The sequence below is a fragment of the Pelophylax lessonae genome (assembly GCF_965119305.1).
Source record: "Pelophylax lessonae genome assembly, chromosome: 6".
Taxonomy (NCBI): Eukaryota; Metazoa; Chordata; class Amphibia; order Anura; family Ranidae; genus Pelophylax; species Pelophylax lessonae.
Window position 1 is genome coordinate 230,958,507 of NC_138773.1, and position 27,948 is coordinate 230,986,454.

General features: G+C 41.4%; 1 protein-coding gene across 5 annotated transcripts in view; it reads right to left on the reverse strand.

Moving 5' to 3' along the window:
• Positions 1 to 27,948, reverse strand: part of DIP2A (disco interacting protein 2 homolog A) — a 168,209-nt gene that overhangs the window by 24,084 nt on the left and 116,177 nt on the right. For all 5 annotated transcript variants that reach the window (XM_082260283.1, XM_082260285.1, XM_082260284.1 and 2 more), the window contains 13 exons: positions 27,160 to 27,270; positions 26,945 to 27,068; positions 26,318 to 26,427; positions 17,722 to 17,824; positions 16,028 to 16,092; positions 15,836 to 15,929; positions 11,812 to 11,931; positions 11,589 to 11,703; positions 9,746 to 9,885; positions 9,494 to 9,630; positions 9,323 to 9,403; positions 3,665 to 3,792; positions 1,635 to 1,749 (listed from right to left, as the gene is read on the reverse strand). In XM_082260283.1, the coding sequence (XP_082116409.1) occupies positions 1,635 to 1,749; positions 3,665 to 3,792; positions 9,323 to 9,403; positions 9,494 to 9,630; positions 9,746 to 9,885; positions 11,589 to 11,703; positions 11,812 to 11,931; positions 15,836 to 15,929; positions 16,028 to 16,092; positions 17,722 to 17,824; positions 26,318 to 26,427; positions 26,945 to 27,068; positions 27,160 to 27,270 (1,443 nt within the window). The remainder of the gene's footprint in view (positions 1 to 1,634; positions 1,750 to 3,664; positions 3,793 to 9,322; positions 9,404 to 9,493; positions 9,631 to 9,745; positions 9,886 to 11,588; positions 11,704 to 11,811; positions 11,932 to 15,835; positions 15,930 to 16,027; positions 16,093 to 17,721; positions 17,825 to 26,317; positions 26,428 to 26,944; positions 27,069 to 27,159; positions 27,271 to 27,948) is intronic.

Genomic DNA, 27,948 nt, shown 5'->3' on the forward strand with positions numbered 1-27,948 from the left:
ATCCAGATCACAAGGGACTCCAGGACCGCCATCAGTGCATGGACGGATGGTTGGGACCCGGAGGGCCCCGCAGCCTCAGAGAGGGGATCAGGTGGGAAAAAGTACTCCAAAGACTCCATGAGTCATCAGGGGGACCCCACAAAAAAGTGCAACACACTGCTAAGGGACAACCCCCACTGCACTGGCAGCACCACCAGATCGCCAAGCACAAGGTACAGAGTGATCCTCAGCAGAGAGGGAGAGAACCCCACCAGACTCACCACCCGCCGACACAGGCACCCGCAATCACCAAGAGAATCTGCACTACACGTGCAGCGATCAGGAAGCTAAATTATCCAGGAGTCAGCACCAGGGGAAAAGGAGGGGCTCACGCTGCCCACAGGGTTCCATTGTCATGGGTGCAGCTATTTGCAATGCAAACCACAAGAAAATGGCCACCAGACTACACAAACATGGCCGCTGTGTATAGGAATACACAAGGCTACAACAAAATGACGGCTCCGTAAGGCCTACAGGGACCCAGAAATCGGGAGACCAGCCCTCCCTCAGGACAGATCCAACCAGGACAGGGGGCATTGACAGGAGCCCCCAACCAGGTACAACCCCAACCCCCCACTCCCCCGCCAGTCGATCGTCCAGTCGTTGGTGGCGCAACCCCCCTGGCCCCATCGCCAGTTAGCGCCCTGCCCCCCATCCCACGAAAGTAGTCAGACCACCCCAAAAAAATACATCTTTAGCGTATGTTGGGGGGCGTGGCTTCAGGAAGGAGGGGAACCCTGGGGTCCGACAGTCCCAAGGAGGGGCCCACGTCCACCCCAAAACTCTCCAGAGGTATAGGGGGGACAGCTACTCACCATACCAGGAACCAGGTGGGCACAGATCCTCCTCTCCATCGAAATGGGGGGGGGCTGTCAGCCAGGAGGAACGCTGCTACTCAGGCCGAAGCCAGGTCGTATGCGACTTTGCAAGACATTTAACTCACAGGGCCAGCTCCCGTCCAGTGGGGCTACGTCGCAGCCGACCTAATGCGGGGCTGAGGCCTGCGCGAGCTCAGTGGCCAGACTGGGGTGACTACTGGTTTAAGCATATCCAGCCCGTCGCCCAGTCGATTGTAGATCTCACAGGAAACATCCAGGAGGAAAAAACGTTCTATTTAAAAAATGTCAGCATGGAACTAGGTCCTTACTCCTGACTAGGCATAAAAAAACTGAGTGACTATAGCAGAGAGAAGGAGTATACCCCCCTGGGATTGCCCATGGGTGTAGCCAGAATTTTTTTCTGCCTAGTGTCCTACTCCTGTTGGGGACCGCATAACCCAATGGTCAAGATTGACAGGAGCTGTGTCCCTCAATGAACAAAAGTGAAAGACCGTGTTTGGGAATGAGGGTTTGGACGCTTCAAGGTTAACTACCGTCATTTCCTTCCTGTAGCGTTTCCTTATCAAGCATGCCCCATTGCATCTCAATCTTCATTCAGCATTCTCTTTATTGTTAAATTAATAAGGGAGGTGTGAAATTCCAATGACAGCTGTAAAAAGTGGGTGGGGTTGGGAACCCAAGTGCAGTGATCTCATGTTCCCAAGAGATTTAACATGGGAGAATGCTGAAGAAGCTGATAAAACATGTTTGGCTTACCTGTAAGACTCTGCTCATCCACTGGAAGCTGTCTTCTTCCGAGGAGTCCGGACGCTGTTCAGCCACCAGCACGATCCTTTCATCATGCAATACATTAACTGAAAACACAGCTATCCTAGGGAGGAGAGCACCAACAAGAGATAAGAATCTAGAATATTACGTTTTGCTCTCAGAATATGCAAGTTCAGCAGTAATTACTGTAGCACCCTCCTAGCTAGGTTGCTAACAGTTAAAAGCAAATTTAGTTTTTGTCTCCCCTGTAGCCAGTGGAATGAATTTTGTTTGCTTTTAGCTGTTCTGGGTTCTGCTGTTTGGAGGCTCTGTTGCTTTTACCTGAATTCTGGTAGGTTCCAAAGTTTAGTGGGTAGAGAAGGCAGACCCTCACTTTTATATTCATTTAGCCTCATCTAATCCCTGTCAGGAAGAATGGCCAGTAGGGAGATGGGGTGTGTATAAATAGGCAGGGGCCTGGAACAGCAGGGCCCTTGTCCTGTGGAGAAGACCCAGCCTGAGGAGTGTGCCCTCTGGGCACAAAGCTAAAGTTTGGAAGAGGGCACCTGGGTCCCAGCTCCAGTTAGAGATAGGGGGCCCACTGTCCAGAGCTCAGTTGAAGGAAGGCCAAAAAAGTATCTGACCTGGAGGCACACAGTAGAGAAACTGGCTGGTAAGGCAGGAAAGCATTCAAGTACCCTGGGCACAGTGATCACAAGCCTGAAAAGATCCTAGAGACTGTCCTTGCCAACCTTTAGGAAAGCTCTTTCCGGTTTTCTGGTTCAGACCTTACTTTTGCAATGGAGTCCCCTAAGTTGTGGTTCACTAGTCACTAACTTCAAGGGGGTGATTGCACCCTGAAGAGACAGTGCAGTTAAGAGAGTGTCCTCCATTACCTTTTGTTCTAGTGCTAAGAGTATTCCAAGGCTCACCCTACCCAAGTTTAAAAAGACACTTTCTGCCTGGTTCTTGAGACGAGAGACTGGGATGCTACAGCGTGCATGGCTGCTAGCACTTAACAGAGAATAGAGTTCGGGACAAACAGCAGGACCCGTCTGGAGTCTTTACGCTTCATTACATTCATCTTTAGAACCCACTGCCTTTGCTACAGTTTTCTTTTTTTTTTTATTCTTTATTTATGAAAGCTTTTACCTTCGTTTATCAACAGCAGACCTTACAGACCATAGAAAAGAAGAGAAAAACAGGAAACATCTTGGCTACAGTTTTAGAATATTCCAGCTGTATGTGGCACAAAGGAAACCAAGTTTTTGATTAATGAGAACATGAACTAAAGAACACCTGCACTAATGCAACTTGGAGTTTAGACCCCCTGGAATGTGTTTCAATTTATTTTTTTCTACCTACACTTGGGTGCTTTTCCCCACTTTCTCACTCTTATCAGAGTCATTTAACTTTCTTCAACCCTGTATATCCAGTATAACCTTTTATTTGTCCCCCTATCCTATCTTCTACTTCCCAATACAACAAGTAGCCTACATGCCTAGAGTTGCCCAGACATGTTCCACTCCTCCTCTCTGTTGAGACAGTCCTGGTTGTAAGGCACCAATACAACAAAGTCCTGGTACAAACCATTTTGGGTTAGAGTGATTATTCATGAGCAGCTATGACAGTTTGCTATGCTACAGACAGATTGCTAAGCTATGTTCGACTGTCTGTAACAAATTCTTTACAGAAGAATTTTAGAGAGGTTTCGGAGGCGACGTCGATTAGATTTGGGGCTAAAAGGACAGGTCAGAGTCTAGGATTACACCTAGTACCCTGGCGCGAGGGGTGGGATTGATGGTTGCGTTACTGATTTTGATGGAATGTCATGGAGGGGGCCACAAGCGGGAGCAGGAATATCATCAGTTAGGTTTTAGTTTAAGGAAGTGGTGCGACATCCATGCTGATATATCAGTTAGGAGTAAGTTTCATATTAACATCGCTAAAGAGAAATAAACTCATATTTTATTTTGGTTTGGAATCTAAAAGAAAGAAAAGCCACTATACATTTCTTTTTACACTAAATCATCTCTTACCTCCCTCTGTAAACAAACTTCATGGGCTCCACAGCCAAGGCTGTTGCTACCACGTCATCACAACTGTGCCTGCGACCACTGACAACCATCTGACCGTCCACTTTCCCCACGACATAGACCAACCGCTCCTGCACAAACATGTTTAATATAATGTAAAAACACATTTGAAACATAAATACGGTTGTAGGACGAGCGTTTTAATGTTTTATGAAAAAAAAAAAATAGGTAATTTACAGTACAAAAATCAGAATCACTCTGGTCATTGACCATAACAATAAAGGGTTAATTACATTACCTGGATACCTGAATATGTGAACTAATTAACAGGGAACCTGAGCTTAATTGAGTTTACACAGCAACACATATCTACTCAGAGTATAAAAGACCTGGGTTAAACTAATCAATTCTGGCTTGATTTCATGTAATCCAAGTTAAAGTGACTGTAAAGTCTTTTATTATTTATTTTTTCCATAAAAATAACAAACATGTTATACTTACATCCACTGTGCAGTTGGTTTTGCACAGAGCAGCCTGGATCCTCCTCTTCTCGGGTCCCTCGTTGGCTCTCCTGGCTCCTTCCTCCCTTTGAGTGCCCCCACAGCAAGCAGCTTGCTATGGGGGCACCCAAGCCGAGGCACAGCTCAATGTATCCATTCAGACACAGAGCTGCGGTTCAGCCCCGCCCCCTCTCTCCCCTCATTGGCTAACTGACTTTGATTGACAGCAGTGGTAGCCTATGGCACTGCTGCTGCATCTTAGCCAATGAGAAGGGGAGTCCCCGATGGCTGAGACAGTGGTGGACATCGCTGGATCAAGAGGGGGATCAGGTAAGCATTAGAGGGGGGCTGAGGGGGGCTACTGCACACAGAATGTTTTTCATCTTAATGCATAAAATGCATTAAGATAAAAAAAATCTTCTGACTTTGACTTCTGACTTTACAACCACTTTAAGTAGTCAGAGTAATCAAAAGCATGGTTACATAGTTAGTCTGGTTGATAAAAGACACAAGTCCATCTAGTTCAACTAATAAAAGGAAAACAATTATACAATCCTATATACACAATCCTATACCCACAGTTAATCCAGAGGAAGGCAAAAAACCCCAGCAAAGCATGATCCAATTTGCTCCAGCAGGGGAAAAATACTCCTTCCTGATCCCCTATGGGGCAATCAAATAATCTCTGGATCAACATTAGCTATAAATGTTAGTATCCATTTATGTGCATTTAAGAAAGAATCCAGGCCTTTTTACTGAACAGAACCAGCTCTTGAGGTAGTCTATTCCACATTCTCACAGCTCTTACTGTGATGAAACCTTTCCATATTTAGCAAGTTTCCGCTCTTTTCCTCCAGTCACTTTTAGTTAACATGTGAAAATCAGTTGTTTTTTTTTTTTGCTAAAAAATTAGTTAGAACCCCAAAACATTATACATTTTGTAAAGCAGAGGCCCTAGAGAAAAAAGTGGTGGGTTTTGCAATTTTTTATGTCACACGGTATTTGCGCAGCGGTTTTTCAAAAGCAGTTTTCCAAAATTTTAATGCAAAAAAACACAATAAACCCAATTTTTTTGTAAAGTATAAAAGATGATGTCAGGTTGAGTAAATGGATACCAAACATGTCACACTGTAAAATGGCGCATGCCCACGCAACAACCACAAACGACACAATTTTACTATCTATAGGGGACGATTCCAGGTTACCAATTTAGATGTGCAGAAGAGGTCTAGTGCTAGAATTGCCGCCTGTGATCTGATGTTCGCAGTGATTTTTATTTTTTTTTAAATCACTTATTGATGTCCTAATGTAAACATCCCTTGTGACAGCACTAGGCACATGACAGGTACTATTTATGGAGGGATCTGGGGTCTATAAGACCCCAAATCCCACCTTTGCAATCGAAAGCATTCAAAACACCAAGATCAGCGTTTTTGAATACCTTAGATTTTCAAAAACTAGCGCCTTTAGGATGCCAGTAAACCGGAAGTGATGTCATAAAGTCGCTTCCGGGTTACCATATCCCAGACCGGCTTTGGTTGGGTCTACGGCCAGCCAGCGGACATGCCGGCTGGTCACTTGGGTCTCCTGGTGGGACGAGAGAGCCCGGCGAGCGGCGGAAGGGGGGATGTCCCCTCTCCTGCTGCTTGTAATAGCAGCCGAGTGGCTGCTTAGGTGCATCGGTTGTTATTACAAGAGAGCCAAATGTTGGCTCTAAAAAAAAAAAAAAAAAAAAAAAAAAAACAGTACTGTGGTGATGCCTGCAGCTTCAGGCATCACTCCGGTACGACCACTTGAAGTCAAATGACATACAGGTATATGATTCGGCGGCAAGTGGTTAATACAAGAAAGAATTTTGCTTGCTTTGGAAACCGCAGCTTGGCATTGCATGCAATTATTAGGCTTATGATCTACCAGAACACCCAAGAGCTTCTCCCCCACCTATTCCTCCAGATGTACTCCCCCTAGTATGTATGATGATGCATATTCTTAGCCTCGAGTGCATCATTTTCCATTTATCAACAATTAATCTCATTTGCCACATAGCTGCCCAATGAAACAGTGCATTGAGGTCATCTTGTAAGTTGGAGACATCCTGTGAGGGTTTACAAACTGATCTTTCCAAGCCTGTAGACTTTACCTTACACATTAGCCGTGTGTGGGGAACTGTGTCAAACGCTTTTGAAAACTCCAAGTATACTACATCCACAGCCACCCCTCTCTCCAAGATTTTACTTACCCCCTCATCAAAAGAAATCAGATTTATCTTACAACTTCTGTCTTTCATTAATCCATGCTGTCTGTTGCTTAAAATATTTTTTCAAGCAAGCAAAGATAAGGTCTTTTATTAAAACTCTCCAGCATCTGCCTGACTATAGAAGGTAAACTAACAGGTCTATAGTTACTCGATAAAAACTTTGTTCCCTTTTTAAATAAAGGCACCACATTGTTCAGTGGTACTATTCCAGTCATTAGGGGTCCCTACAAATTAGAACAATGGCTTTGAAATGATAGAGCTCAATTCTGTTAGGATCCGTGGGTATATGCAATCTGGTCCAGGTGCTTTATTCCCTTTTATTCTGTCTAAATATTTCTGGACCATACCACTTTTGTGTGGATCATTTGGGGCTTTGTCTTTTTTTATTATTTAAAGCTTTTTTAACTTTGGCCGTAAGCCACATAGGTTTTATTTTTAGCATTTTATACTTATTGCCCATGGGAATATACGTTGCAGTTTGTCCACATAGTCTTTTTGAAGAATTCCCATTTCTGTTCTGTGAAATGGTGATTTACTTGGGTCTCGTTATCAAACAAAAAAAGACTCATGCAACTATTATGGGATAGGCCGGGGAAGTTACTAGAAACAAAAACATTTCTGGAAAGACCACAAGTATATAAAAATGACCTAAATCAAAATCTTCAGGCACAATACGACCTCTGAGTAAATCAGGAGAGGTAACCAACTTTTTAGGGCACTAAAGCCAATAACTACAGCTAGCTTAGATATCAGAGGTGTTCAGGGTTTTAAAACATATTGGGTTGATCAGGCTGTTTTTTTTCTATGGTAATTAGACACTACCTGAGTATTTAGAATACTATTCTTACACTCAGGGATGTAACAAAGGGAAGGAAAGATACAAATCAGAAAAAATACCGCATAGGGCTGGCTGCTAGTTGCCTGGAGCTAACAGATGAATGCCCATGCTATCGCAGGACCTATTCTGAATATGTTGAAAATTGCCATTTATATGGCAACGACATCAGTTAAGTAGTTGTACATATTTTATGCCTCTTTATCCTATGAAAGGCCTAGGCCAGCAACAGCGAACCTATGGCATGCGTGCCACAACTGGCACGCAGAGCCCCTCTGTGGGCATGTGAGCTATAGTCTTCTGAGCAGCTCCGGCCATACAGAAGCTCCTCACACTTCATTAGGAGGACAAAGCTCCCAGTGTCCCTGCACTGTCCTGGAACCACCTGCTTCCTCAGCATCACACACAGCAGTATAAATCAGAGCACAACTCTTTGGAGAAAGCGCTGCAGGCCCGCTTCGCAGACCTGCAGGAAGGAGGGGGCGGCAAATCACCTCCCTCAGCCAAAGAATGAACAGCCAATTGACTGGTGCGGGAGGAGAAGTGGGCATTTTGTTTGCTTGAGGGTTGCCTGAGTGCAGCTGCTTTGTTCCATTGGTGAGGAAGCCCAGAAATGAGGCTGGAGCTGCCAGTGATGAGCCACGCAAGGTGTTCTGTGATATGGTAATAGAAGGAGAGGTGTGTGAGGGCAGAGGGAGCATGATATGCTGTAACAATACAAACTTATCTCAGGGAAACTTCACACAAAACATATTTATTACTGTAGCTGGCAATTACACTATAATGATTGCACTGAGACGTGCTTGTGGGACAACTGCCGTTCCACAGAAGAGGGGGGAGGGTATGGTGAGCTACAGGGGGGGACCAAATGTGTGATGGAGAAGAAAGTATGCCATGAACTGCATGAGGGTTGTGGTGCATGGTGAGGAGGTGTGCTATGACTTACATGGAGATGTGTAATGTGTTGTAGCTCACTGATGTGATGTGGCCGGACAACAGAAAGGTGTGAGCTGAAGGCGGATACATAATATGTGCTACAAGTTTACAGTGTGATGGAGATGTGTGATGTGCTGTATGGCGATGGATGTTGGCACTTTGAAATAAATAATTTGGTTTTGTGTTGCAGTTTTGGCACTGGAGCTCAAAAAAGGTTTGCCATCACTGGCCTAGGCCCTTGTAGAATATGTACCCATTCTTCTGTCTCTTACCTACCTCTCCCCGCCAAGGTCGATAAAGACATGGATAGAACACCTTTGGGATGAATTCGAGTGGAGACTGGGAGCCAGGCCTTCTTGTCCAACATCAATGCCTGACCTCACAAATGTGCTTCTGGAAGAATGGTCAAACATTCCCCATAGACACACTCCTAAACCTTGTGGACAGCCTTCCCAGAAGAGTTGAAGCTGTTATAGCTGCAAAGGGTGGGCCAACTCAATACCGAATCCTTTGGACTAAGACTGGGATGCCAATTAAGTTCATGTGCATGTAAAGGCAGGCTTCCCAATACTTTAAATAATATAGTGTATCTGGCCGCATGCAAAATAATCTACACAGGTGTCCCCGTCCACTGATGATAGCAAATCACACCCGCTGGAGTTGCCCACAGGCATGGAGGAGATGTAGAGGCGGTCCGCCCCCATGCGGACATCACTTCTGCCCTATACCCACGGGGTCCCAGGACGTCTCCTCCAGCAGCCCTGATTTGCTATCATCGGCGGACTCGGACACCTATGTAGATTATTTTGCATGTGGCCGGATATGTACTGTGAGTTCTAACTTTTTTTAAATTGCCCGCTAGATGGCGCTTTTCCATTTCTATACATACCCAAAGGAGCAGTGGGGGGAATTGCATGTGATTCGGACAGGAAACGCACTGCATTCCTGTTCAAATCACATGCAATTCTTTGCAGTGCAACTTGCGCCAAATTTTTTTTGGATTGACGCAATCCTCACCACAAAGTATTAGTACTCGGTATCGGTACTTGTATTCGCCAATAAAAAAACTGGTATCGGTGCAACCCTAAAATCAATGTGTGAAACAAATACTCGGGAATTGCTTAGATACTCACTGGTCCAATGAATCCCAGGAGCCCAGTTCTAGTGAATGGCTGGTTAGACACAGGATCTCCATTGGAAGTAAGTGGAATTGTCTAAAAGAGAAAAATAAAAAACCTACACTCAATCAGCCACATTTTTCTCTATTTTATTCAGCTTCCACGCGTCTTATTTATATAACACACCTCAAATATATTTTTGGTGATCCCATGGAGGCCATAGTATGCAGTGCCCGTGGAGCTGGAGGACATACACAACTCCCCAACTTCATCTGTCTTACATAGATATGGAGCACCTTCCGCTTTCACAACACACATGCTGGCTATTGGGAGGCAAAACTGTATTTATTAGTAGAATGAAATATGAAACCTATTCAGATATTAAAAAACCCAATGCAATCGAATTTCCACCAATTTATTCAAAGGTAATACTAGTACCTCCAGGCATTACTTGTCCCACATCCTGTACAGTGAGCACAGAAAGCTTCTCCTCAGTGTCTGCTCGAATGACACCAAAGCTGAGTCCGTTCATGGATAATACTGCCTTTCCAGGAGGAACTCCACCCATATCTGGAGGTCTGAGAAAAAAATACAAAGAAAAAGCAAGAAAATGTAATTAAGTTCCCCACGAAATTTACTGTTTACTTGCTTTGTCTGTCTCTACATAAACGGTATTGCAGTGTTCCGATGTCATTTTCTCTCTTTATTTTGTGGTTGTCAGGACTAATTTTTTTCCTTAAATATAGATCGTGAAAAAAATAAAACATCAGTTTAAAAAGGTAAAAAAATAAAATTGACCAATAATAATTTTATTTTCTTTATATGGTGACTTTCATTCACTTTTTGCGTAAGTATTTGCGCACTGCAAACTTTACAGTGGCAAAACTAGGGGGAGAGGACCAGTTTCTTTACGGTCTCTTGGTAGTAAAACTTACAATTAGGCAAAGAATACCAAGCAAAAGGTCCTCTCCACAGCAGAATTGTACGGGGGGAGATTTTAATTGCTGGTGGAGAGGACAGTGAACCATTCCCTGCACTAAATCTTTTGGCCTGCACCAGCCCTTAGCAGTTTTTCTGTGAAGCACTATGCTATACATATCTTCTGATAGCACCTATCTTCCTGATACAAACTGTATATGCTATTATTGCAGAGCAACATAGGAGGGAGCAATAAAAAGTGGGGGTTGGATAAGGTGTGTTAAGCACTAAGGCAAGCCATAGATCATCATAGATCTAGATATAATCAATTTTCTCTTTCTTTCCACCATGGGATGGGAATCCCTCCTTCAGTACTATTGTGTTCTGCCGGCAGGGAGCCTTCCTGGCAGGCAGACTTTAATGGCTATAGCCGCTGGCAGTAATTGAATGTTAAAAATCCGACAGGCTGGTTGTACCCAGGTTGATTGATGGATCAACTTGAATACAAATCAGCCTGCCCATAGACGCATAGAACCTTCGCTGTCCCCTGCTGAACCAGCCAAGATTTGATCAATCTATGGCCAGCTTTGGGCCTGTACCAATACGGGTCAATCACTGGCAAATAAAACAATTCAGCCTTACTATAAGTGGTGTTTGTTCTGGTATAGATTATCAAGCTTGTCTGTCAGGAACGTGCAAACATTGGTAATGATCATTAATGCTACACACATCTATAAGAAGAAAACTTTACCATGTATAAAAATTGCAAATTCGATCCTTTTAACTAGCCAGTGGCAAAGCGATTGCCCAAAAAGCCAAGCAGAGACTAAAGCTAGAGGAAGCTGTTCTGTAATACAGAGAAAAGCTTCCCCTTCTCTGAAGTAGTCAGCACCTCTCTCTTAACCCTCCCCTCCCTCTTAGATTGTAAGCTCTAAAGAGCAGGGCTCGCCAATTCCTACTGTATTCAACTGTATTGTAAATGTAAGAAAAGGAGAGGGGGTGGCGAGGAGCTGCAAGGATGCAATCATCCCGATCATAGACCAAAAGGAAAAAACTATCCAAGGGCGGGACTATTTGTAGGCATAATCGGATATTTTTGGTGTCCGATTATGCCTACAAATAGTCCCACCCTTGGAGGGTTTTTTTCCTTTTGGTATTGTAATGGTACTATCTGCCCTTTGTTATAAAGCGCTGTGTAAACAGTTGGTGCTATATAAATCTTGTATAATAATAATAATCAAAACTATGACTTGTTTAAAGTGGCCAGCTACCCTGTAGCTTGGTGCCAGAAGAACGAGAGATAGAAAGGAAGCCAGTGAAAGATTTGGAGACCTTACATTAGATGACCTTTAGCATTATTCACCTGCGCATAGATACAGTGAGTGCCTCTGATGAGGTGGCACATGGAGAAATAACTTCAGGCCTTAGACCACGAGACTGGAAGACGTTAAGGAAGGCATCACATGATGAGATAGACCCTGTAAACACAGGCAGCCTTTAATGCGGCATGTTCTTTGAACCTTACAATAGCAGTTGTAAAGAATGTGAATAAAAAGATTTCGTAGTAGCTCTTCTAAAAATCTTACATGGATTTGCACCATCAGCTACGATCAACATTCGTAGGGAACCGAGGCTCACATCCCGTTGGTCTCTCTGTGCCAGAAGTGACCAGTGCATGTCTCTAGATTTCACTAGTGCAACACGAGCTGCAGATAAAGAAAAAAAAGATGCCTCAACACCCAAACACAATTATACATTATTATGGCTTTATCAAATGCAATATTCAAAATAGTATAATCTGCCTGGTTTTATTTAAAGCACCACTAGACCTTCAAGGAAAGAATTTGCTTCATGCGAATAGAGTTACAAATAACAATCACATCCTGTACAGACATTGTGATATTTGATGTGTACATGTACAACCTTTGTTATAGGAAAGGCAAATGGGAGCAGCAAAATAACTGGTAGTTTTGTTTGTATGGAACAGAAATTCCCCTATGGTTTATATTAACTATACTGCACTCACAATATGATCTTCATATTTAATATTTAATTTTCTCTAGAAACTATAACATATGCATCAACATTTGTAAGTTAAATCATTTTACGCAATTCTGCTTTAAAATAATTCAGTTATGAATAGTTGAACCTGAAAAACTTTTGGGTAGTGCTTCTATTTAACATCCCTGCAAAAGGCAACTACATACAGCCAAATTTTCAATTCATTACATAAAAAGTATTCAAGCATCATACTAGTTATTGTCTGGTAAAATTCATTGCAAAAATTATGCTAATTTTGAATATTATTACAGAAGTGTTTTAACTAGTTCCAGGCTTTGGGAGTGCTACACACGCCCCCAAAACAGGTCATACAGGGCATATATAGCATGTCCAGTCCTTCTGCCGTGCTCCCCTCTTCCAGTACACAGCCACACTGCTGTGTACACAGGGCAGGTCTGAAAAGCTGCAGCTGTTAAAAAGAAAAAAATAAAGCAGCCTGACAAGGTTTATCAAAAGCTACTCAGATGCTGTGCAAAGATACCTCCATTCAAGTACTATTTTCCTGCTGATTTTTTTTTATTTGTTTCTATTTTATTAACCATTAATATATAAAACTTTTTGTTTTTGTTTGTTTTGTTCACTAACCTTTTTACACATTTAACATATTTGCAGGTTTTATATTAAAAAAACAAACGCAAAAAAAACAACGCATAATTAAAAAAAAAAAAATGTATTTAATTTCTAAATAACTAATAATAAATCATAATTTAGTGTCACTTTAAACAGGGCAATTTGTGTAAAAAAAAAAAAAACAGGGCAATTTACAGAATAGAATGTGCACTTTTTATCCGCAGTAACACTATTTTTAAACAATGGTCAAAAGTTTAGTTTTGTTACGTTTAATTGTCTGAGGATTGTGAAACAAAATCATAGTTGCAAGAATATAATTACGGGAAAAAGGGCCTTGTTTGTCCTTAAAACAACAAAATATGTATTACCTTGTTATCTTAAAGCGTTTGTTACCCCAAAACTTCATATTTCTGATATGTGCCTGCTGCACCATGTACTTGTATGAAAAAGTATCCTGTTCTCTTTGTATTGCTTCCTTTGTGTGAAATCCCTGGTGTTCCTGCCAGGCCCTCTGTTTCCAATTAAAAACTGATCACACTAAGCCTGAAAACACATCATGGTCAGGTCTCTAGCTACTCTAGTTCTCACACCGTGGTCAGTTCTCCCCCCCCCCCCCCCCCTGCACAGTGTGCTGCAGCTTCCCCCCCACCCACCCACCCAGCTCTTATGCAGCTCAAAACAGAAGAAATGTCATCACTTATAAAAAAGGGAAAAAGGTATTTGTAATGTATTTTTAGATCTATACAAAAATATTTTGCCTTTCATTTCTATTTTAAACTGAATGTGTTGTTTTACAAGGTGATTGTTTAAGTAAAGACAAAGTTATATCCAAAGAAACCAGTCTAAAGCGGAATTGTAAAATTTGAAGCTGAACAGGTGCGAGAGGCAAAGTGGTTAAAAACAGCTATGGAATTGGATGGCTACAGCCCTCCAAAAAGAACTCTAAATAGGAAAGGTGTATAGGAGTTTAAAAAGGTTTGTTACTCTCAGGCTATCATGTGAAACATTCTCTCCGTCTGTATTAGCATAGAACCACCAGGGGCCGCTACTGTACTTATGCCAACCAGCCTAATGCAGCAGGGCACACTATATAATAAGCTGATCAGCAGGGTTATAAGAGCTGCACCCCTATGTATGGTTATAATTGCATAAAGAGAGGAAGGATGTTCTAGCTGCAGTCCTGAAGATGTTAAATCACTTTGGGGGGAAAACAATATCTGCATTAATGATAGAATCGGTGGTTGTTTTAGTAGGATAGCAGCTACCATATATGGTTATATCCTTCTAATAATAAGTGGAAAACCACTTTAAATTAAATATTTAACCGGCCAAGCACTGCAATTGCCTGGAAAGTACTGAAAATCCAGTTCCTGTGCAACAATCATTACATATGTCATAATGTTGGCTGTCATACATGTGACAGGACCCATTCAGCTAAATAGTACTAATGAATGGGTAGAAATGTATACATTGTATTGCTGCACAGTGCAAACGAAAGGCCAGACATTGCTTAGTGTTTTTCTTTAGAGATCCATTTGTCCTGCACCAGACATCAGGAATATACTAGATCAGTGCTTTATAGTAAAGTTGAAATAAGCATGGTACCACATCCAAAAGTATATGGGCCAAAAATGGAGATTAAGGGCTCTTTCACACAGGCGGACCGTTCAGATCCGCCTGTCCGTTTTTTTGGCGGATCTGAACGGTCCCCCCATGCATCCCTATGGGGCATCGGATGTCAGCGGAGACATGTCCGCTGACATCCGATCCGTCAAATCTGGACGGATGGAAACCCTATTTTCCATCCGTCCAGCGGATCGGATGAGAACGGACCGACGGTCCGTTCCCATCCGATTTCCCCCATAGAGATGCATGGGGAACTGACAGCTGTGTCTCCACACACAGCACGGAGACACAGCTGTCATCCTCCTGTTCAGCGGGGGATCGGCGGATCGATCCCCCGCAGAGAAAAACGGACTCCGTCCAGCGGACGGAGTGTGTGAAAGGGGCCTAAATGTGAGGAATGGGCTTTTACTGGAGGAATGCATTTTAACCAGTTGATCGTTTTTAAAATCATGGTTGTACTGTGTCTAAAGGGGTACCAGTAAAATTAACTCCTCACATTTAATCTCCCTTTTTAAGCATCAGGAATAGATATCAAATGCGATTTTAACAGGCCCAGGCATTCAGGTGCATCTCATAAAATAAGAATATCATCAAAAAGTTTATTTATTTCAATAATTCAATTAAAAAAATGAAACTCCTATTTTATATAGATGTGTTACACACAGAGTGATATATTTAAAGCACATCTTTCTTTTAATTTTAAGGACTATCATCTGCTGGTGTTGGTCCACTGTGTTTTATCAAATTCATGCAAAAGGAGCCCTGACCAAGTATTGAGTGCATACTCTACTCTACATGGACATACTTTTTAGTAAGCCAACATTTCTGTATTAAAAATCCTTTTTTTTTTTGATCTTATGCAATATTCTAATTTTCTGAGATACTGAATTTTGAGTTTTTACTAGCTGTAAGCTATAATCGTCAACATTAAAAGAATACTTAAATTATATATAAATCTGTGACATCTATATAATATATGATTTTTACTTTTTGATTTGAATTACTGAAATAAATTATTTTTTTGAGGATATTCTAATTTTATGAGATGCACCTGTATATACACAATACAGAGCCAAGACTACTAAAATAACCAACTGACAATTCGGTCAGCTGGAAAGAAGGAAGAGAAGTTGGCAAGGAAGCTTAATATCTTATTGTAAATGTGTACATATTTAAAATGTCAAATAAAATGTTATTAAAAATTCACAAAAAAAAAAAAAAATTGATACCCAAGACAAGACCGTATAGAAAAACAAACAATCATAAATGAATCTGACATATACAACAAGCAAAAACATGCAATATTCAAATTCAATATTTGACACAAACTTCCGGAAATTACAGGTAATTTACCTTTATAGGAGCTGACCTTTTGAATCCAAGACAATGGATTCACCTTCATCAGTGCATATGGGATGCTGACTACATGCATGCGATTCATAACACTCTGCGAGACATAATAAAATTATTAATGATTAATTAATGAGATTATAAGGGGAACATAACATGGTATGTATGTATGTTCTGCAGAAAACAGACACTCACAGTGAGCACTCCATGCCACAGGCCAGCATCTCTTTTAAAGTCCAGAACATTAATCAATGTTTCCGCTAGAAGAAAATAACAAAAGCTATGTAATTATTATCTGCATTTTTAATGCCATACATAAATATTTTTAAACAGGATAGGTTTATACTTATTTTATTTTTTTGCTAGTAATTTACATTTTTGTCCTGGGGGAAGCTGCACACAGATTTTTTACCTTCATGCACTGAAAGTAAAACCATTTTAAGGCCCCTTTCACACATGCGGACCGTTCAGATCCACCTGTCAGTTTTTCAGGCGGATCTGAATGGATGCCCCAGGCATCTCTATGGGGCATCAGATGTCAGCGGAGACATGTCCGCTGACATCTGATCCGGTCCATCAAATCTGGACGGATGGAAACCCTATTTTCCATCCGTCCAGCGGATCGGATGAGAATGGACAGGCGGTCCGTTCCCATCTGATTCCCCCATAGAGAACAGCTGGGGACCTGACAGCTCTGTCTCCGCACACAGCACAAAGACAGAGCTGCCATCCACCTGCTCAGCAGGGGATCAGCGGATCGATCCCCCGCTGAGATAAACGGAGTCCGCCTACGGACTCCCTTGTGTGAAAGGGGCCAAATCGGCAAAACCTGTTGATGATTGCTATAAGCCTGGGTTCACACTATTGCAATGCGGGAACCAGCAGGATTCCAGTGCCAGTTCCCACATCGTATCGCATCGCATCTCCCTTACAGGCAGTTCACACTGCCCTCTGCGAAGTGCTGTGGGTGTCAATACAAGGGTAATGACACCCCTAGATCGGTTTGCAGATTGTAGTGTGAATTGTGAATTTAGACAGGAATCGGATTGCATGGGTGTGAACACCCATGCGATTGGATTCCAGTGTCGGGAAAAAAAAGGTTCCTGCAACACAAAAGTTGATCCAATGTTATCCAATGGGGTAAACACGGAAATTTTTATTGTACTATACCAGATCGTGTGATTTTTGTTTAATCAGTACAGTTGTCGATTGAATATACAATACAAATACACTACAACACATTCCATCTCCACCGAATTTTTACTCTGTCATACGAGAATTTTCATAATTATGAAGTATAACTAAAGGCAAAACTTTTTTTTTTTAGTTTTGGATAGAGGGGAAATGGATTAGAATGCCTGTCAGTTTGTCATCCTCTCTATTTCTCCTGTTTACCATTATCATTGAAAGTAAACAAAAAAAACTCACATTTTGGGTTGTCCCCAGAAAACTAATAAAAGGGAAAACTTCTAAAGGGCACACTAGTTCTCGTGGCCTGGGGGTCCCCAAGGAATTCCCTTAATTTGTTGGGATTTCCTCTCACTTCCTGTTTGGCTATGGGACAGGAAGTGAGGGGAAATCTTCATAATGGGACACAAATGGCAAAAAAAATAAAAAATCTGACAGGTGGTTTTACTTATTGCTTGCTCTATCCAAAATGAAAAAAAGAGGTTTGCCTATAGTTCTACTTTAATAAACTCTTCATTTTCAATATGAGATTACCATACACAAAAAAAAACGGACGATCATTTGTCGGATAATCTAATTGTGTGTACCAGGCAGAAGGCTGTCCATTTAAAACATTAGTTGGACAAGAAAAACACCAAATCCAGCTAAAACTAAAAGATACATTTTCACCAATTTAAGTTGATCACATTTGTCACACTTACCTTCAGAATAACCACAGGCCTGTGTTAGGGCATGGCAATGAGCCAACATGGCTGACTGAGACACGGTAACCCCCATGGTACTGCCCTCTTTGCTGGTTTTGTACTGTACACAAAAGGTCAAATGAAAGATAATGAAAAAAAAATATATATACAGTATATATTTATCATTTTGCTTCTGGCAAATACTTTATTTTCAATATAACTATATATATATATATATATATATATATATATATATATATATATATATATATATATATATATAGTTATATTTATATTGAGAATAAAGTATTTGCCAGAAGCAAAATGATAACATTAATCACATTCAATTTGCAGATTTGTGCAATGCTACAGCAGTAATGTAACAAAATGGATTTAGATATGGTCAGGGGATTGTCCATTTTATGGTAAAATTTCCAGGGTGACTACTGCCAATAGTAAATCAGGATTTGCAATTTGTAATTCTCCATAAGATTCAAACATATAAAGGCGTTTTATAGTTAATATTTGCAATAATTGAATGTTCATGCACATGGCATTAGCAGACTGTCTCCAGGAAACCTTCCTCTAGCTCTTTATTTGAAGCTTCCACTAACACTTCGACCACGGGCTTTATGTGGATACCTTCAGGTGACTGGACAAAGCTTTGCTGGGAACTTCACCCCAGTGTACCCATATTACCCTGCCCACTCCATGGGGCACTAGGTATTTAGCAAGAAATTACAGAGCAAAAGAGCTGTTGCAAAACAGCTCTCTCCTACACTGAACTTCTGATGATGACCACCTCTTGCACCCACTGGTTCCTGCTGTACATCAATCTTCCCTGGCTTGCAGGTCTTGGAACTAAGCTGTGGTGATGAACATTAAAATTTTACCTAGAGACCCTTTTAATGGAAGTGAATTACAACATATAGATCGTGGAGGTAAGGGGCACAGAGGGAATGCATGTTTTTAAAATTTTGAATACACTTCATCTTTAGGTCAAAATATTTTGCTCATACACAACAAAAATAAGGACATTCTAGAGATCTGACAATCTATGGTGTCTACAAAGAATAGTAGGGCTCAGGGCAAGGGGTTGTAATCTTGTAGCAAGAATTGGATTATCTATATTAGGAGACATTTCACTATCACTAAAGAGTCCTCCAGTGCAGTTGGTCATACTCTGGGCAACTCACAAGTTGGCAAATTCTGGCTGCTGGACTGCACTTGCCAGAGTGAAAGAGGACTACAAAATGCCAAATCCAAATCAACTGAATCCTTAAAGACGGAATATCTTTAATAGAAACTGTAGATTGATTATTTAGTGTAAGAATAACAGTTAACAGTGGGGACATTCCATTTCTTTTTAAATTCCACATCCATAGAGATACAAGGCTTTAAAAGTAACAGGAGTGGTGAACAACTCTTGGAGTTGGGTGAATCAATATACGAGGCCCCAATTGGCCTAATCAAGAATAAGTAAAGACTTCTAGGAATAGCCTTATTTTGTGCCCATAGGAATTAGTGAGGTATATGCAGCACTAGGTGTAGCTAGCCAGAGACTAGTATGCACTACACTACACCAGGTAATGAGATCACAGTAACCAGCATGTGACAAGAAGCTGAAGAAATAAATTCTGGCAGTGAAAAATCTTCAGCAGACTCCACTAAAATATCAGCATCCCTCTTGCCTTCTGCATATAGAAGTGCGCCAGAGTTCAGATTGTAACGGAAGAAAGTAATCAGCGGGAAAGCAGGCAGAAGAGCATTACAGTTGTTAGCTCAGAAGTGGCAATTGTCTTTGGAATAGATCATAGTGGCAGAGAATTCTGCTTTAGTCAGACAGGCTGCATGTTGCTTATCTGTGGATGAGCCCGATTCAGAGAGCTGTTCCCTTGTTCTGGAGCAAGATCTTATACTATCAACCTGAGAGGAACCCAAAGCTTCCCCAGAGCCTGCAGATGAATCCCCAATGTTTGTCCCTTGTGCTCCTTCTACCAAGTGCCTGTAATCCAAATGAGGATATTTCCCTGCGGGGTACTCAAAGAATGGATGTGCAATGAGGGGGTTAAGTAAGTCCAGCATGAAAAGAAATCGCAATTATCCCGGCCCTGAGTTCCTGCGGCTGTGTCTCTGAGGTATCAGGCAACAGTTGTGATGCCAAACATCAGTCTGCTTTGTTGGCCAGAAGTGCACATTTTGAGTCTTAAGCTCTATGCCACTAGCCCAAGAGGAACTTCTGATAGCGAGATGGAAGGAAAGACCCTCCAACTTAAATAGGTAAACGTTATAATAACATTAACGATAAGGCCAAATAAGCAGAACATCAAAACAAAATTCAGGGTAAAAACATTCATAGTGTAGATTATCCCATAACCCATGCATTTAAAACGGATTGTGTGCTTAGCACTATCTTGTAAGATGCAAGGATATAATGTAGTATTTACTACAGATCCAAAAAGACATGTATAGCCAGGACCAGTATGTAAAGGTGCAGGGAAAACTTGTTTTACATTGTCGACAGGATTTACCCGTGATGGTGGGCAAACCCTTAAAGGGGTTTTCAGGCTCTGGGTGCCATAGGAAAGGACCATGGTCCTTGACCTTTAAAGCACCTTGTGGCTAATTCACTTTTTGCACCATGTACCAAGGGGAGCGCCAAATCCAGTGCCCAGAAGGACTTTACAAAGCGCATTCGCGCGAAACATGTCATCACAGCAACGTCTCTTCCATGCGTTCCAGGCTGGTTTACAGTTCCGGGTTTGAGCTTTCCGCCTTTGCAACTGAGTCACAGCCACAGAACACGGTAAGCACTGGCGGGCCCTGCACGGCTCCCGCTTGCATAAAACTTGAACACGGCTCTTCCGACTTGCATTCCATCCATATTGCATCTACAGGGGTTTAGCCACAGTTTACCCGGTGGACCCAGCAGTCATTGCCGATCATCATCGGAATACACAGGTCTGGTACAGCAACAGTTTTTATTGTCTCTCATTGCATTTAACTTTGACAATTCTTAATAAATGTTTTTTTTTTTTTAATAACCATCAGCTTGTTAGGCATTAAGGAAGTTCTATGGCTCATCGCTACCTTGCACCTCTGTAAAACCAAAAATTAGTCCTTGCACGATAAGTTTCCACTTACCAAGGTGATGGCTAGAAAAAACACCACATTTCTTAAGCGCAGAGAAAACTAGTTTCAGGTGCCACAGAGTAGCAGGGGGACAGACATGGAGATCTACATGGGAGACCCCCTTCACAAAGGTCTTAAAGAGTGAAAGGCCAATGATCTCTGAAACAGAATAGAAAGAGCAGAAACCTGGCTGGTCCAAACCAAGCTGTAGGAAGGAGAGAACTTGTCCCACGGAAAAACTCCTGGAGGTGAAGCACCAAGAATCACACACAGTAAAGTATGCTTTACATGTTTGATGATAGACCTTTCAGTAATTAGCTTTTAGCTTCTTCTAGCTTTTTGTACTGTAGGAATCACAGACTCGGAAATGCCCCTGTCCCTTATAATCTGGACTTTACCATCCATTAAAGCCAATGACTGAAGCAGGATAGCAACTTGGTCCTTGTGACAACCAGGTGTCTGCCAGGAGTCTTTCCAGGTCAGCGTACCATATCAGCCTGGGCCACTTCAGTGCAAAGAAGATCACCAGAATGCCACAATCCTGCAAAGCGTCTGAGGAAAATGTTTTATGGAAGGAACGCCATAGATGGTGTACCGATCTCACGGAGCCACCAGAACATCTACTGCTTCTGCTAGAGGATCCCTTTACCTGGAGACAAACTTGTCCAGTTTGTTGTTGAACTTGAAGGTCCACATCCAAAGTACTCCACCTTGAGACATAGGACCTGGAAGACCCCAGGGTGTAGGAGCCACTCTTTCAAGGGTCCAGGTGCTGTCATGTGAGAATGTCTGCCTGTCAATTATCTAAGCCTGGAATTTACAACGCTAACAAGACTGGAAAGTAAAGCTCTGACCAGGACAGGATCCCTGTCTCCTCCTTGCCATAGAATTATCAGAAACAATCTGGATTGGATGACCCTCCAGTAGGATTTCCCAACACTGTAAAGACAGACAAATCACAGAGATGAGATTCCTTTGACGATAAGCCCAGAATTCTTCCCAGCCCAACCACCTAGCCACCTAGTGTCCATGAGGGTCTTCCAAAAAATAGGAATAAAGGACTTCCCCAACTCAAGAGCCACACTACTAAGCCACTAGGCCAGGGACAACCTGTTCCTCGGTGACCGATAAATTGATCTGTTCAGAGACCGGATGGACTTGTCCCACAATGACAGAATGTTGCATTGCAAGGGGCTTCCTTATAAATGGAACTGCCTTGAAAGAGGCTACCATCAGACCTAGGACTCTTATGAAAAAAGTGGAGAGCTGGACAGGAGTGTCTGAAGTGATTCTTGTGGAAGGAACATTCTGGCCTGAGCTGGTGTTGAGGACTTGATCCACATACTCTAAAAGGAGGAGTCAGATCCAGCAACAATTTCTAAAGATTAAGGATCCATGGGAATCACTAAAACATCTGGACAGTCAAATTCATGTTGTCCAAAATTGCCCACACTGACTGTTTCCTCAATAGGAGGCTGCCTAGGTCTCCTACAGGGGAAAGCCACAACAATGCAGCAAGGCTATGACAGGGGCCAGCACCTTGGCGAATACCCAAAGTGTAGATCGGGGGCTAAAGGACAGGGACACAAAATGGTAGTGCAGGGGCCCAAGGTAAAGCATAGGAATTGTAGATGTCCTGGAAAGTTGGGTGCTTTTGCCACTAGTAGCATCCCTAATGTGGTCAAGAGCTTGTCTAAAGAGATTGCGATCGCTTGAAGGACATGCGGATTAAATGCTTTCTTTTTACACACGGGTACTGCAATCCAGCACTTCTGCCAAAGTGCCCTACGCATATCAAATGACATGAGACGTGCAAAAAAACGAAACAGAATGGCTTTTAGCAAACCATTCCAGGTAAAATTTAACATGACAGCCATCTGTTTCACTTGCTCTAGAACTGATGGATCAACCGTTAGCAGTTAGATCTCATTTAAGGGATTTTGATCAGTCGGACATGAACTTACAAAATAAGGTCACAGCTTGAATTATATGAAGGGCAGGGTTTGTTAGCAAGACTAGAGCTTTAAAAAGGGCTTCCAGGAACAGATTAAAGTTCCATGTGGCTCTTTTCAAGCAGAAGCAGTGTATAGTGGAAAAGAGAGCGCAGATACTCCACCCAGCAGATAATGTCAGCACTCAGTCCCACAGCATTACCTACTGCCACAAAACTGGCAGAAACAGGGAATAAGGGCATTCAGCAGCCTAAGTAACTGATGTAGCTCCTAGTGCAAGGCCTAACTTGCCCACTTAAGTCTTCAGAGACAGGAAAAGCAATGAGAGCCATTGGACGTAGAAACATTTTGCAGCTAACTTATCAGAAAAAAAGTCTTAACCGAAGAACAAAAAGTGTTTAAAAAAAAAAAACAAACAGTCTCAACGCAGCAGAGCTGTAAAAAAAATTGTAACCTTCTAGGACATTTGTAAAAAAAAAAAAAATATGACTTAGAGAAATATACAGCAGTTCTCAGACGGAGACAGGAATTTACAGCACTGTAAGCCAGTCAGGCGCTAATTAATTGCATAATGCAAGAACAACATTAGGAGCCTGGTGAAAAGTGGTGATTCTCCATCATTTTACAGTCAGCAGGTAGATGTGGGCCCCTGACCAACCTCTATTGTTTGCCTACACTGTTTGGACAGGGTGCCTGGATCACAAGACCAGCAAGGTCAAGACAATGTTGATCGCTTTCTTCGACAAAGATGACATCATCCATAAGGAATTTGTTTCTGTGGCCCAGTCGATTCATTTTTGGATCTGCAGTCGATTCATTTTTATCCACTGTCCACCTAAAAATTGTCTACTGGGTATTTTTGGTGAACTATCTGTTTCTACATATACTAAACTATTATTATGCATTTTATATTTTTTTGCTAGAAGGACTATTCTCTTGAGTTGGGAAGAGACCTCGGGGCTCACTGAAGCCACTAGGCTGCAACTGATTAATAATAGTTGACCCCTATATAAACTCACTTTTGAGCTACGAAAGCCACCTCTCCTCTTTGATAAAATTTGGAGTAGATGGATATCCAGCCCCCTTACCTGATGTCCTTAGGCTCAGGAGACTATTTTCTTTTCCGCATGTGTCGGTGACCTAAAGTCTGTTGTTATATCTCTGCTATATGTAAGCTTTTATTGCTATTGCTGTGTTATTTATATATACATTGCTTGAGAGACTCAGGAGGCACAGTCTGGAGTCTGGTTTTGGTTGCGATTTCAACCTTTATTGGCTGTTGTTTATGTAAAACTTTCAAAAACATATCTTAAAAATGCGGGTCAAATCGTGCACACCCCATTCTACGAGGAAGTTTGAAACGGTATATACGATGTGTCCGCCGTGTTCTGCCAGAGGTGCACAGGACTGGACAGTGGATGTTGCTGCATGATAACGCGTACCTGTTCTCCATCATCCACCATACTCATCTGGCGCCTGCGGACTTTTCTATTTCCCTGCCTGAAGAGAGTCATGAAAGGCACACATTTTGTGGACGTGGTGGCAATCCAAGAATGTGTAAAAGCGGTTCTACGATCGATTTCTAAAGAGGCCTTTACTGACAGTTTCCAGAAGATTTATGAACGTTGTCAAGTGTGTTGTGAAGGATTACATATATTTTGAAGTCCAATGAAGGTTATTTTGTTTGTATCTTCTGTTTTGTTTGTTTTCTGATACCACTGAGCAAAGATACACCTCATATTCAAGAGGAATTCCAGGAAAAAAAGGTTTTAGGCTTTTGCCTGGTCCAGATAAATTACCTCCAATGCTGTTTCTATTAGGTCTGGATGGCTGCTGGGTATTGTACAAGTCCTAGTTTTATTCATGCCAGACAGAAATGTCAGTTGCGGCTGAAAGTTCCAGTCATAATACAGTGAAGGATCATGCTGTTCACTCTCCCATCATTAATATCAAGAATGTGCTGCGCTAGAAAATTGTGATTAAGGTGTCACCAATTGTGACATTAGTGCTCAAAATTGTACATCAAAAAATACATCAAAACATATAAATTGCTCAAAACATTTGTTAAAACAATCCAAGCAAAAAAGTGAGAGAAAAAAAGGATTTTGAATCCAGAGAGAAGTCCACAGTGATAAGTATATGAATAAAAAATTCAGGAAATCAACCACAAGTCCCAGTAATTATTAAATCCGCAGGGTACTATGGAGATGAAAGGACCACCGATGTGCGAATCACCAGATAGGTAAATAAGTTGGCAGCTTACCAGAGTAAGTGGGTCACTCAAGTTAATGAGTAAACCTGTATAAGCTTTTTGGATGGTAATACCAGGAACGACCACAGGGTGTCACCTCACGACTCAAACAAGATATCCACATAATGTAAACAGGGAAGCATGACAGGGACATAGCGTAACTCCGTATATAAAATCCGTTCATTTGATTAAAAGAAAAATATCACACTCACATTTAAGATGAATGTCACAAGCATAAAAGATTGTAGGCAACCGCTGAGAAGCGAACGAACATCTCCTTCGGTTTGGTAGATCTTGGAAGTCGGCTGTTGGGGGCGTGGTTACGTCACGTCTTGACTCACCCGACCGGTTTCGTTATACGCTTGACGATGGATTGTTTTAACAAATGTTTTGAGCAATTTACGGTATACGTTTTGATGTATTTTTTATGTACAATTTTGAGCACTAATGTCACAATTGGTGACACCTTAATCACAATTTTCTAGCGCAGCACATTCTTGATATTAGTGTGCATTTAGGTTTTTTTTCTACGATTCCTTATGTGCAGCAGCTTGTTTCTTTACTCACATAACTTGATTAATATATATTAGCGCAGAATTTCCCACTATTATACCACTCTCCCATCATTCACTCAAAAAATGTTTTGCATTCTGTGCACAGAAGGGGGAAGTCCAATAATTTATCCGATCCTCCTCTCCCCTTGTTTATTCATAGAATGCCTTGTATGGACAGCGGGAGAGTGAACAACCTGATTCTTCACTGTACTATAACCGGAACTGTCAGCCAAAGCCCTTGAAGATCACAGGTAAGAGTTGTATCTGGCATGAATAAAACTAGGATTTGTACAATATCCATGCAGACCTTACAAAAACAGAAATATAAGTAATTTATTTTGGACCAAGACAAATCTAAAACGTTTTTTTCCATAAGTTCCACTTAAAAAATAAAATACCTGTAGGAAAGAAAAAAGTTATACCTTTCCTCTGGCCTTAAAGGTGCAGGGTGTGACATGATCTTTCTCTTATGATACCCCAGGGAATGGTTAGCACTCCAAATCTTGCGAGAAGACACTGCAGAGCAGGGCTTGGTACCTTTTCTCAAGACGATTTGGAGATCTCTACTTTCTAGATTTTACTAGCAGTGCAGCAATAATGGGGTGGGGGAGTCACACTTTAAACAACAGACTTTACATTTTAGGTTTAAGGTCAGCTTTAATAAGTATAAAATCTGATGATCAAGGCATAGTTTGTAAGAACTACAATAAATTGTAATAATTTACCTCTATATATGCTGCATCATTGCTTGCATCTCTGATATGTGGATGCCAGTCCTTGGGAGGCTTCATTAAGTGCTTTCCATCAATAACAAACCATGCCAAACGAGGCCAGCCTATAAGAGATAATATTTAGCATAAATATATATTTTTTTATATTTGTTCTTTAGTATTTACATCAAATTACAGTTCCGAGAAGTACAAGACAACTTTTCTCCTTCTAGTTGCTTTTTAAAAGGTAACCTTATGTTGTTCACAACCAGTAGCCTGGGAGCCATTTATAGCTTTGGTTTCTTATAATTTGGCTTCCAGTAGCCCCTTAGCAGGTACTTAATGCCAGTTTATCCAGAAAATGCTGCATTACAGTGATAAAATTTGATTAGCTACAGCAAAAATTATAAAAGGACAAGCTATTACTAAAAAATTTGTTTTTGTCTAAGTCGCTGTTGGAGAGGTTTGCAATATAGTCCTATGCTAAACAAATAAAAATGTTTTTGTTGGACTTTAGCTTTCTCACAGTTTTTGTGAATCCATACTTGCTAAATTTGGATGTGGCTCCTGAGTTGTCAAAAGAAAAGAATGTGGCTTATAGAAATTTTTTTCTTTATCACATGTGATGAGCTCACGGATTACCTTTGAATGTCACAACATCCCCCGTTTGGGCTTTAGGCAGTCCTTTTTGGCAGACATCAGTGGTAAGAGCAAGTGATACCCCACAACTACCCAAAAGGAATCCGATCTGCTGACCACCAGCATCCTACAGAAAAGCAAGGTGTGTACAATGTGTTGGTATACTGTACACCAGGAGTGTTCTTTATTACCCTGAACTGCCAATAAGTTTTCATTACCTTCCTAGTCAGTGGCACTTCAATAGGCACAGGAATAAGGTCTGAAAGGAGGCATCCATAAAAAGCTACCATAAACATAACAGGATCACTGTTGGGAAATACAAGCGCCACCTGTAAAACAGAAGAATTTACCATTATTTTCTTTACTGCATCAATAGTTCTCAAAATTGTGAATTCCTCTATGTGATCTTTAGCTGTGCAAAAATTGAATTTTTGTCAGAAAAGAATATCCTTATATATTTTAGCTGCAGTTTCACCTAAACAAAAAAACAGTTTTAGCGTGTCTATAAAAAAAACAATGCCCCCACTCCCCTGAAACTATACTTACTACATTTCACATATATCATGCAATGTTTATATAAATCAATGTAACATAGCCCAAGGTTCACAAAAACAATGTTCATATATCACGTTAACAAGTTCAAAATCCAAAGACAATTATTCCAATATAAATTCCTCCAAATGTGTGCACCACCTCAAAACCAATCTGTTCATCAACAAGTTGATAAATCTCCAAAGCGGTCTACACCAACACCCGCAAATTCAGACACTCCCCAAACAAAGTTGACCCCTATTAACTAGAAGGCCAAATTAGAATGCAAATTAAATATTCAGTAAGGTTAATCCACAATCGCCAATTTAAATAATGGCATATGTGTAGTAACCCATGTAACCAGCGTGAATAAAAGGGACATCATTGTGTTGGTTATATTGGCTGAATGGATTACCGCACATTTGCCAGAAACTGGCTATGTTAATTTGACACACATGACCACTATATGATATATG